At 42.5% G+C, this 12,259-nt stretch overlaps 1 protein-coding gene across 8 annotated transcripts in view; it reads right to left on the minus strand.

The window, feature by feature from the left end:
* Window positions 1–12,259, minus strand: part of ANKRD31 (ankyrin repeat domain 31) — a 188,853-nt gene that overhangs the window by 147,027 nt on the left and 29,567 nt on the right. For all 8 annotated transcript variants that reach the window (XM_083151923.1, XM_083151922.1, XM_083151925.1 and 5 more), the window contains exons 3-6: window positions 10,938–10,969; window positions 8,354–8,436; window positions 3,228–3,274; window positions 432–526 (exon numbers count right to left, since the gene is read on the minus strand). In XM_083151923.1, the coding sequence (XP_083008049.1) occupies window positions 432–526; window positions 3,228–3,274; window positions 8,354–8,436; window positions 10,938–10,969 (257 nt within the window). The remainder of the gene's footprint in view (window positions 1–431; window positions 527–3,227; window positions 3,275–8,353; window positions 8,437–10,937; window positions 10,970–12,259) is intronic.

A 12,259-nucleotide genomic window follows, 5' to 3' on the forward strand; every position in this document is an offset into this window, starting at 1 on the left:
CTCTTGCAAATGAAACTGCGCTATAGTTGGATAAAATCCAGGCCATAAAATCTGGCCTGGATGTCAGCTGTGTTATGGAGTCTTTATGAATGAAATTGGGGTATGTATGACCTGTCCTGTTTCTTTGGTAAGTCTAAAAAAATGCACTTTATATTATGGAACATGTAATATTGCAGAGAACATCCTCAAGTGGTGACCCATTCCCAGATCTGAAGGCTAGGAAAGCATAGTTGCTGCTTACAATTAGCTGTCTCTACACACATTGCTGGCAAAGAAATAACTGGGACTTGTCAGCCAATGGGATAGATCAGATACTGGGCGACTGAAGAAATATTATGCACCCACTACAGTAATGCTTTCTGCATGCAAAATGATAACATAACTATATGGCATAGTTATCGATAGGAGGAAACAACTTTCTAGAAACATACCAGAAAAGTATTTCTGATCCAAAAGACTCCCGTTGTAACAACCTTCTTTGCTAGATGTCATTGAGTTGCGGTTGAAAGAATCTTTTGTCCAGTTCCTAAAATTATTAAAAATTCTCCAATTATGCATTTTTTTTCAACAAGTAGGATATTAAAACAAATATCCACACATGACTCATTCAATAAATATGCTGGATTCTCTACTTTCAGATCAGGAACTCTGATGACGATGCTACTGCCATGTTCTGGACAGGTATGGGGAACGGTGAAACAGCGCTTTGGCTTTATACACTTTAAGAATTGAAGGTTGAAAATATTCAACCTTGTACTTTATATACAGTACATAAAATATTAACAGCCACCTAGCCATATGTGGAATTTGACACCAATTATATATATATACAGTGGGGCAAAAAAGTATTTGGACAGCCACTGATTGTGCAAGTTGACCCACTTAAAAAGATAAGAGAGGGGGGGGGGGGAGCGGGCACTGCTGCAGCTCCTGAGATGCTGGTGCAGCACCAGCATTCAGGAGTTTTTTGCACGTTTTTTTTTTTTTTTGCAGTATTTGCTCCATAAGACACACACACACTTCCCCCCCCCCACACACATTTTTTTGGGAGAAAAAGTGCGTCTTATGGTGCGAGAGATACGGTATACAATCCTTATAAGTATACAACCAGTCATACAATCCTTCCCTACATTCTTGAAGGATACCACTTCATTGTTGGTGGCTCTGGAGGCCTTGGGTACTTTGCCAGAATCCTGTTTATTCATCACAGTAGATGTATACAATTTATACACCTTTTTTTTTTGCAGTATTTGCTCCATAAGACACACCGATAGGAACAATCTGGTCTTGGCCAGTAGCACCCACCCGATACACAGTAAAATGTCCCTCCCGTACAGTCAATTCCTCAGAGTGCTACGCATTGTCAGTAACCCCACTGAGGCCAAGAAGGAATTAGACAACATGATGGGCAAATTTCAGGCCAGGGGGTATGATGTTAACACCTTAAACATCCAACACCATAAAGCTCTGAAAAAGTGGCTAAACAGAAAAACAAACTTATTTGGGTTAACACTTACACCAATGATACCCCAAACAGAATCAAGAAAGCCAAAAGTCTATGGCCAATCGTTAAGTCCGACCCGGAGCTCAATATGGCAACATCAGCTTTGATGCCGGCGTACAAGTGAAGTCGGAACTTAAAAGATATCAGTCAAGACTGACATCACCAACCTAGGTAAAAAGTCCCAATCTACATTCCTGGGGAGAGCCAAAAATAGGCTGTGTCAGATGCCCTAACTGCACTACGTGCAGCTTTATGCAGACGGGAACCATATTCCCCCATCCACATTCCGGCGCTAGGATTCCCATAAGATTCAATCTAACTTGTACATCCAGCTTCGTCGTCTATATAATTTTCTGCCCCTGCTCTATAGTGTATGTGGGCAAGACAGAACGGCCCTTTAAAGAAAGGATGGCGAACCATCACTCGGCTATCCGAGCAGCCATTAAAAAGGGAACTAGCGATCAGCCGTTAGCCCGGCATTTTGCATCACAACATCATGCTCTGACAACAGTTAGATACACAATCATCGACCAGATCCCCCCCTTGCCTAGGGGAGGCGATAGAGGCAAAACATTGCTGCAGTTGGAGGCCAGGTGGATCTTTAAGCTTGACACCTTGGCCCCCAAGGGGCTAAATGAGCAACTCAGCCTCCATAGCTTTTTGTAAAAAAATATATCCATCACTCAGCTTAAACTTCAGTAGCGAGTGCATAATAATTTCTGAGTTCAGACCGAATGTAGCAGGAAACTGTCGAAGTAAAGGCTGAAACGTCACAATCGCACTGGCTGTGTAGTTGTTGTCCTTTCGCATCAGTCCAGAATGCCGCACATATATATATATATATATATATATATATATATATATATATAAATCACAGGATCCGGCACTCCCAGTGGTACAGCTTAGACCAAGTGCTCAGGTGCCTTCATAGAACAGTAAGTCCATATAGAAGAGAAGAAATATGCGGCACTCAGGAGTCTTCATAAAGTTTGGTGGAATAAAATTCTCCAAACTTTATGAAGACTCCTGAGTGCCGCATATTTCTTCTCTTCTATATATATATATATATATATATATATATATATATATATATATATATATATATATAAAATGATCCCACATTGCATGCAGTGAAATAAGTGAGTATATTACTCCTAATGTAGAGTTGTATGGATACTGCAGTGCACCTGCCTCCTATACATACACTTGCTTTGCTACTAGTCATCCTCATTAGAGAGCATGTTCCCCAGCCTATAGTTTTGCCCAAAGAGGGAAGAGGCTACAAATTACTTGGGCCAAGGTCCAAACACCCACTCACCACCATCCCTTACATGCCAGCCTGTAGCTTGCATGTCTTTCTTCAGCCCAGCACATGTTGCTGTGTGCTGGGCTGCAGTAGTCTCAGTGGTCTCCTCTAGCTTGAAGGAGGAAATTGCACAGATCGCTCCCCCTCCCTGGAACTAAACCTAGCTGAGGAGCACATGTCACTTACGTTGCTGGTCAGTGTCACTTTTTATACTTATATTTTAAAGGGGGATGGACTTGCCCACGCAAAATATCATTACAGGGGCCCGAGAATTCTTTCTACAGCCCTGCCAGCCTATATTGCAACTTATATGCACAGAAGCAGGAATATTTATGCTTTTGTCCAACTCTGCATGGTCCACAGACTGACACACTCTCACTTTGTACAACAGAACTTCGGCAGTTAAACTAAGATGACCTTAATAAGGACTGAGAGGACTCCTCTTCTGATAGACTTTCACAGACCTGGAATAAACATTAGTATTATGAGTATATTAATGCCACAAAGGGAAGGAAATAATGACAGGTCATTTATTTGGTACATGTGTAATATCTGGGCGCCCGATTTTTTCATTGTATTGCATCACATCGCATCGCATGCAATATAGTGGCATACAATTCATGTGATGCGATTTTTTATTGTAAAGACCCAATTTTTAATTGTATACTCACCCATGGGTGATTTCATACCCCCACTATCCAACTATGCATGGAGTTGATTTTATATAGTGTGGCGAGCGCAGCGAGCCACCGAGCCCGAAGCGTGGCGAGCGCAGCGAGGGGACGCAGAAGACATGTAAAGTAATCCGCGTCCACTAGCGGGACTCGCTGCGCTCACCACGCTTCGGGCTCGGTGGCGCGCTGCGCTCGCCACACTATATAAAATCAACTCCATGCATAGTTGGATAGTGTGGGTATGAAATCACCCATGGGTGACTATACAATTAAAAATCGGGTCTTTACAATGAAAAATCGCATCGCATCACATCGCATGCCTTAAGTAGTGGCATGCGATGAAAAAATCGGGCGCCCAGATAATACACAAGTACATTTATATTTCACAAATTCATAACTCTAAAGGATAATACAACATGTGACATTAAATTTCATCCCAAGCCTATGAAATAAATAAGTCACATTTCATTATGTCACTAAGGGATACCATTTGGCCTGTACTCAAGTGGATGTGACGGATCTGCACATACTACTCTCCGTGTTTTTATTCTAAAGGGGTGTACACACGGGCAGGCTGCCGAGTGCACTGAGAAAATTTGACTACACAGACGTGCAGCTAGTCAAAATTGCCTTGCCCTATGAACTATAGCGGAAGATCATCCAATAGTCACAGGATAGCTATAGCGGAAGATCATCCAATAGTCACAGGATAGTCACAGGATCACCTATGTAGGGTTGCTGGTAAGGAACTGGAGACTGTGGGGGTTATTCTGATTCACTCGGAAAGGCACAATCACTCTCAGATGGACAAAACCATATGCACTGCAGGTGGGGCTGATGTAACATGGGAAGATGGTAAGTAAGAACATTAACCGTATAACTGTTGTGATTGGCCTTTGCATTCTCAGCACCGGAATTCCGTACCCAACCCCAATAAAGATCTATTTCACAAGGTCTTTGCTCAATGTTCTGACACATGGATGCGTACTGTTCTCAATGTTCCAGATCAGGGCCGTCTTAACAGCAGTGTGGGCCCCTGGGCAAAGCAATGCACTGGGGCCCTTACCCATTCTCCCCTCCTAGGGGTGGGGGGTGCTATCAGCAGCAGCTTTGATGTCCCACGGGTGGCAGTGGGTGCTCTATCTTCCACTCAACATGTAGGACCTGGAGCAGTAACTTCTGCTAATTACTCTATTACTGCACATGTGGTGGGAGGGAGAACACTAACGTGTGGAGGGGGGCACTGAGCTGAATGAAGGGTCCCTTGTAAATGACTTCCAGGGAGGTAGGGGGTGTTATATACGAAGGGGAGGGTTTGGTAATGGAGTGGGCTTAATATTTGTCATTTTCCGGTGGAAGGGCAGCTTGTTTGACTGCAGATATCACCATTATCTGGAAATAGATTTCTTAGCCTTCAATAGTATAAAAACCTAGAGTCCCAACTTTCAGGAGGTGCTGGGAACTTAGGGATCAGAGCTCAGGAGCCAGAGCAATCCATTGACAAAAATATAAAATTGTACACCAGACATTTGGATCTGGAGCAGGGACCGGCTGCTGGAAGGCTGATATCTCTGGTTCTGGGCATGATAGAGACAAGCCGCTAGTGTCGACAGAAAGGCGTCCCAGCTTTTGGAATATACTCTCAAAAAAACTCTTAAGTCAGAGAGAACCTGAGAAATATGACTGGGAATTGCAATTAACAGGTCGGTTGTGGACTGCTACTTTGAAGTTGGATATTTCCAGTTCCCCTGGGCCGATTTTCAAAATTCTGGTATCCCAAGAAAAGGGGGCCCTCAGCAAAGGGCACTTATACACCTGGGGCCCCTAAGCAAGTGCCCATTAAGCCCATATGAAAAGACGGCCCTGCTCCAGATAGAAGGGACTGTGTAGGTATTGCATAGATAACTTCAAATAATTATTATGTGTGGTATTAGTACGATTGCATCATGTCTACATTCAGATGGATTGATAACAGGGCTGAGTTTTTCACAGGGCATAGTTCAGTAAGCAGGTCAAGAACACAGTCTAAATACAATTTGAAGCTGCCAGTAGGCAATGCAAGGCCAGTATACAATCAGAGGTCAGGGACAGGCAGCAGGTAAAGGAAAGCCCATAAACAAGCTAAGATCAAGGCAAGCAGCAGGCAAGAGCAGAATTCATTTAACAAGGCGAGATCTGGGAAGATAACAAAAAAATAATCCAGAAGGAGACATGTTTGGAATTACAAAGTGAGGCGTACAGTCTTCTGCCTAATTGAACATGAAATATTTATAAAGTGCCAAAAGTTTCACAGGTAGCTGAAGCTAGTTAGGTACAATATTTTGGGTATGATCTATGGAATTCTCCCTATTTTCCACTAAGGAGGGTATTCAATCCTGCGCAGCTATTTCCGTTGGGGGAAATAGCTGTGGGCACCTGTTCAATGCTGTCTTTCCTCACAGCATTGAAGAGGCATCTCGGCAGAACGGACCCGACTGCCGAGATTGGCCGTAAATTGTAGAGATCACGGACGTATCTCAATGATTCATGGCCGTTTTGCGTAGACACGCCCCTTTTCACCATTGACTTCATCACTGTTGAATAACAGGCGAGCAGGCCAAGAACCAGCCAGTGTCAAAACAGTTCTGACCCTGGATTTAATAGCCCCCTAAGTCTTGGTGTTTCCCAGCTTGATGGGACAACTTCAGACTGCATCTCCTATGTCTCTACACTACAGACACACTGGTGGTCCATCTTCATGTCTTCTCTTCTATAGTAATCCAAGAGGTCCCGATCTGCATGTATTCAGGTATACAATGAGGGGGCAAAGATATCATAGCATGAAATCACCTTGAAGCCAAATCACATAGGCTCTTTTTCTGCTTCGAGAGCAAAGGTTTGAAAATTTGCGCTTCCACTTGGATGCAGCAGGTAAACCCTGTAGTACCAGGGAATTAAGTGAGTTTACTGTTTTTATTTGCTTTTTATCTTGTTACTGTGGCTATACGGCCTATTGGCCACACTGCAAGCTGTATTATTAAATTCTTTTTACTGAGACTTTTTCCTCCATTGTGTTTTTGGAGATTATCTTAAATGCCATTTCACTGTGAGTGGAGTTGAAACTGTGGAGTGAAGAGAGACTTGCTTCACCAAAAAGATACCTTTATGAGTGTCATCCACTTGCCTTAGCAGTGAGTACTGGTACGCTTTTCATTGGGACCATTCTGATGCATGTTCGTGTGTTCACTGGAGGAATCATAGCCTTAAAAGATACCTTTATAGGCTTATACACCCCCGTTCCCTAGTGAGTAATGGTACGCACCTTGGAGTATCCACCCACTCACATCTGGTATCCACATTCCTATCTGCACCTGTGGTTATCCCTTAAAAGATACCGTTATACACGTCCAGCACCACATCACATTGTGAGTCCTGGTACGCTCCTAATATTTGGGATCCCATTTATCTCCCCTAATACTTGTTCTGGAGATTGTGTGTTATTAATACACATATTGTGTTTTCTTTTTATCCATCTACTCTGAGATAAATCCACACCATCTGAACATACAAAGTCAAGCGCCCACAATTCCTTATCTTGTTCCAGAATAACCCTGTAGTACCACCTACTACAGTAACAATAGAAAAGACAAGAAAAATGGGGGTAAACCTGCGCTTCCTATTGGGATCTTAAACTTTAAAATGATGTTTTCCTTATATGAATGTCCTTTTCTTCAAAAAATCTTTAGTCCATAACGTACCACCTCAAAGATAAAACAGACAAAATTTCATGGTGTGGATTTCCCAATACAATTTCAATTATTAGATGAGATTTTCTAGACGGATGTGCCCGTACCGTGTTTTGGCCTATCACCAGGCCAAGGATTAGTGCGTAGAATGGGGGTCACTTCCAACAAATCAAGGATATACGCCTTTAGAATTCCTCCTGCTTGTCCCTCACATTTATGTTTTTGAGGGACAAGCAGGAGGAATTCTAAAGGCGTATATCCTTGATGATTTGTTGGAAGTGACCCCCATTCTACGCGCTAATCCTTGGCCTGGTGATAGGCCAAAACACGGTACGGGCACATCCTTCTAGAAAATCTCATCTAATAATTGAAATTGTATTGGGAAATCCACACCATAAGATTTTTTAAAGAAAAGGACATTCATATAAGGAAAACATCATTTTAAAGTTTAAGATCCCAATAGGAAGCACAGGTTTTCTTGTCTTTTCTCTTATTCTGCTTCATTCGCAAAGTCAAATTCCTTCTCAAATGGACAAAACCATGTGCACTGCAGGGGGGGGGGGGCAGATGTAACTTGTGCAGAGAGAAGTAGATTTGGGTGGGGTTTTACTTCAAAGTGAAATCTATATTGCAGTGTAAAAATGAAGCAGTCAGTATTTTCCCTGCACAGAAACAAAATAACTCACCCATATCTAAATATCTCTGCAAATGTTACATCTGCCCCCCCCCCCCCTGCAGTGCACATGGTTTTGTCCATTTGAGAAGGAATTTGCCTTTGCGAGTGAACCAGAATAAGGGCCATAATCACAGAATAAAGCAGTGGTATCTGCAGCTACTCTGAAGGAGATGAGAAACAGCATTTGTCATTGTCTGTGCTTCTGACAAAGAAGCTGAGATGACAGTAGTGCTTGGCTGTATGACAGAGGCTGTCAATGCTTAGCAACAGGTCTTATGCCTGCAGCGACGTCTAACAGTAGGTGGATTTTAACTAGTTATACTGTTTGCTAAAGAAGTTGTTTCCTAGTGAAATCTAGTACATCTTTGTTCAGTGATTTAGATTTTGGACCATTTCAAGAAGTTCTGCTCTGATTGCCTGTTGTGAATTCTACTCAGTATAAAAGCCTTTAAATAATCAAAGACATACCTGCGTGGTTCCTGTCTTCATTCTATGCAACTGTATTCTTGTGACTGATTGGCACATATGTTGTATCTCTGGAGATTGTTGGCCTAGAAGTACTGTATACAGTAAGTCACTTGTATTAAGAGTACAACCATTGAACTTAGCGGTTTGCAAGATATTCATCTGTCATCCAACAACATTGATTATAATGTAATGATCTTACTGACTGTACTAACTTTATAACCAAGTTGTTGTAATTTTCAAGTAAAAACATTACAATATGCAGAAATATTATGATACTGGTTGCAATGTTACAGTATATGTGGCCAGCTTGATACCTTGATATAATCTCATCCAGTGGCACAATGGGACATAAAGAGTCCACCAGGAAATGCAGTGGTAAAGTCCCAAACTCAACAGGTGTGGCTATTCCTGGTGGCCAGCCACCACCAAGGAACATGACCAATCACATGTGGTGACAAAGGAAGGGATGTGGGCTTATCAGAACCACCCACTTTGATTGGCAAGAGGAATAGTCTTGGTTTAGCTTCCATAGAAACAAACCAAACACCCACGTTCAGCCATGATCCTGCTCCTCCAAGTTACTGACCACTAGAGGAGGGGTGGGATTTACCCTGTGCACCTGTAGGACAGTCCAATCCTTATCTGATATGACATATCTTTACAGAAATAGGTTCACCTGCTTATTTAGTTAATTCATCTCATCCAACATTTTTTGCTATAATCAGATACTAACCAAACTTACACATAACTAGAAGTATTAAAATATTTGTTCCAAAGGATATTTGTTTGAAGGTTCCTTGGTTGGTAGGACTTTGGGCCTGTTTCAGAGATGGATGCAGGTACTACGCACAATACAGATCACCGATCCTAGCTAAACACAGGAGGCATTTCTTCCACTATCTCCTGCATTTCTTCTAGGGTCTCCTGAATGACCCTCCAAGTGACTGAACTCACTAGTCAGAATGGACTAATGTGATCTCCTCTTATCTAGAATCTGACAAATGCACCTGTCCACATCAATCTATCCTCAATGCTGCAACCCAGCTCATCCACCACCCCTCTCCTATAAGCGCTTCAATAGCTTCCCTACCTTTTCAGAATTCAATTCAAGCATCTCACACTCACTTACAAGCTCTCACCCACTCCTCTTCCATTTCTGACCTTATGTCCCTTTACACCAGGGATGGGAAACCTTCGTCCCTCCAGCTATTGTTGCACTACACATCCCAACATGCCCTGCAACAGTTTTAGGATTGCCAAATAGCACAACTGTAGCAAGGCATCCTGGGATGTGTAGTTCAACAAAAGCTAGAGGGCAGAAGGTTCCCCATCCCTGCTTTACACTCCACCCATCCTCTTAACTCCGCTAATGAATGCTGCCTCTCCTGCATACTGATTATAGCCTCCTAAATCAAAATCTTTTTACATGCTGTTCCCTTTCTTTGGAATTCTCTACCTCTCCTACTCAGACTCTCCAACTCCCTTCAAAACTTCCAACAGACCATCTCCTTTACCAAACCCAGCCAAATCTCATCCTAGTCCTCCATTCCATGCTCACTGTCTACTCCATCTGCGTCTGCTCCTCTCCTGTCTACCCCTGTATGTCTGTTCCTCTCCTTTAGAATGTACTGTAAGTTGTGTTCCCTAATGTGCTTTTCCTTCTCTTACTTAAATCATCTTTAGTGGCAACCTAATCCTACGGTTTTTTGCCACCCTGATGCTTATTTCAGTGTTGACTGCTTATGCAGCTATGTTTATGTACATTGTACTTGTCCTTTATTGTTTTCAACTGTAAATTCCAGATTCCTATTTTGCTTATTCCTTTATGCACTCTGTAACTGGGTGCTGTGGTGCCATATAAATAAAGGATAATAATAATAATAATAATAATAATAATAATAATAATAATAATAATAATAATAATAATAAAATATACAGATGTGCACCAGACACTTTTCGGGTTTTGTGTTTTGGTTTTAAATCTGTATCTCCTTTTCTGTTTTGGATCTGGATTGATTTTGCCAAAACCACCCTTTCAGGGTTTTGGATCTTTATTTTTATTTTTTTCTAAACATAAAAACAGCTAAAATCACATAATTTTTTTTGTTCCTACAGTATTATTAACATCAATAACATTCATTTCCACTCATTTGCAGTCTATTCTGAACACCTCACAATATTGTTTTTAGGCCAAAAGTTTGCACTTTTGGATTATGGATTGTTCCGTATTTCAGAATATTTTTATATTTTAATGATGTATCTTGCATTTATGTTGTACAAACACATCAAACACATGAAATACACACAAATATATTTTATTTGTGCATGAAACAAGGTTTCAAAACATGAAACAAAGTTTGTGTCAAGGCTTGGGTACTGAATTTGAATGCCAAGCAATCATGTCCTTGCACATATTTAGTGGCAGTTACATATTATGTCCTCAGTAGTGCTGGTACAGATGTCCTCAGTAGTGCTTTTAACAAAAAAAAAATTTTTTAACTTTCTGTAATGTATGGTTTTCGGAATAATTTGGATAACGGATATTCAGATAAGGGATACTCAATCTGTATTTCATATTTTTTACCTGCTCTACTTTTCCCGCTGCTCAGAAAGAACCTATACAATAAACACAAAATCAACAATGTGTCACGTGTTATGTCATATCCAAGGAAATTTGAGTTATGGACACAACTTTACAGGCCAGACACAAAACTAGTGGCAATAAATGTACTGTAACTAGGACAGGTTCATATAACACACAAAATGGTACTTGTTTCCTAGCAGGGCGCCCAGATTTTCTACGTACGGCACCGTAGTGAAATCGGATCGCATCGCATCGTATGCCCTTAATGGCATCCAATCAGATGAGATCCAATTTATTATCTTATCCTATCTTTTTAATGGGCTAAGTCAGAGAATACATTAAAAAGATAGAAATCGGATCGCATCGCATCGTATGCCCTTAATGGCATCCAATCAGATGAGATACAATTTATTATCTTATCCTATCTTTTTAATGGGCTAAGTCAGAGAATACATTAAAAAGATAGGATAAGATAAAAAAATCGTATGGCATACAATGAGATGGGATCCAATTTTTTTTATCTTATCCTATCTTTTTAATGGTGAAAGCGCCTAAATACATGTGAAAGATAGGATGCCCCCCACTATCCACGCCACCCCGTAGCGTGGCGAGCACGGTTGACGCCACCCCGCCATCAACGTGAACCCGAAGCGTGGCGAGCGCAGCGGTACGCGTCCTCCGACCTTTTCATGCCCTACTATCCACTAGGGCGTGGAGTGAGAATAGAATAGTGTGGCGAGCGCAGCGAGCCACCGATCCCGAAGCGTGGCGAGCGCAGCGAGCCCCGCGAGGGGACGCGGATACCTTCACAGGTAAACGCGTCCCTTCGCGGGCTTCCCAGGTGTCCGCGTCGCCATGGACACCTGGGAAGCCCGCGAGGGGACGCGTATAACTGTGAAGGTATCCGCGTCCCCTCGCGGGGCTCGCTGCGCTCGCCACGCTTCGGAGGAGGCAGTACTTGGAGCTGACAGTGCTGCCTCCTCCATACTGTGAACGGGACACGGGTCGCTCGACCCAGGCACCCGTTCACACTGCACTTGACATGGATCATAGCCGTGTTCAACCCTGGTCAATACCAGGGTTGAACACCCGTGTTGCTCGACCCGTGGTGGCCTTTTCAGACCGCACCTTACAGCACATGTATAAAAATAGCATGCCCCTCCTCAGAATAAAATTCCTGATTTTTTTACACCAAATGTAAAAAACAAAACACGGTACTTATGTAATATCTGGACTCCCGTTTTTCTTGTGAGACCGCGTCCCCTCGCGAGGCTCGCTGCGCTTACCACGCTTCGGGCACGGTGGCTCGCTGCGCTCGCCAC

This window comes from Crinia signifera, chromosome 1 (assembly GCF_055691185.1).
Source record: "Crinia signifera chromosome 1, ASM5569118v1, whole genome shotgun sequence".
NCBI classification, from domain to species: Eukaryota; Metazoa; Chordata; class Amphibia; order Anura; family Myobatrachidae; genus Crinia; species Crinia signifera.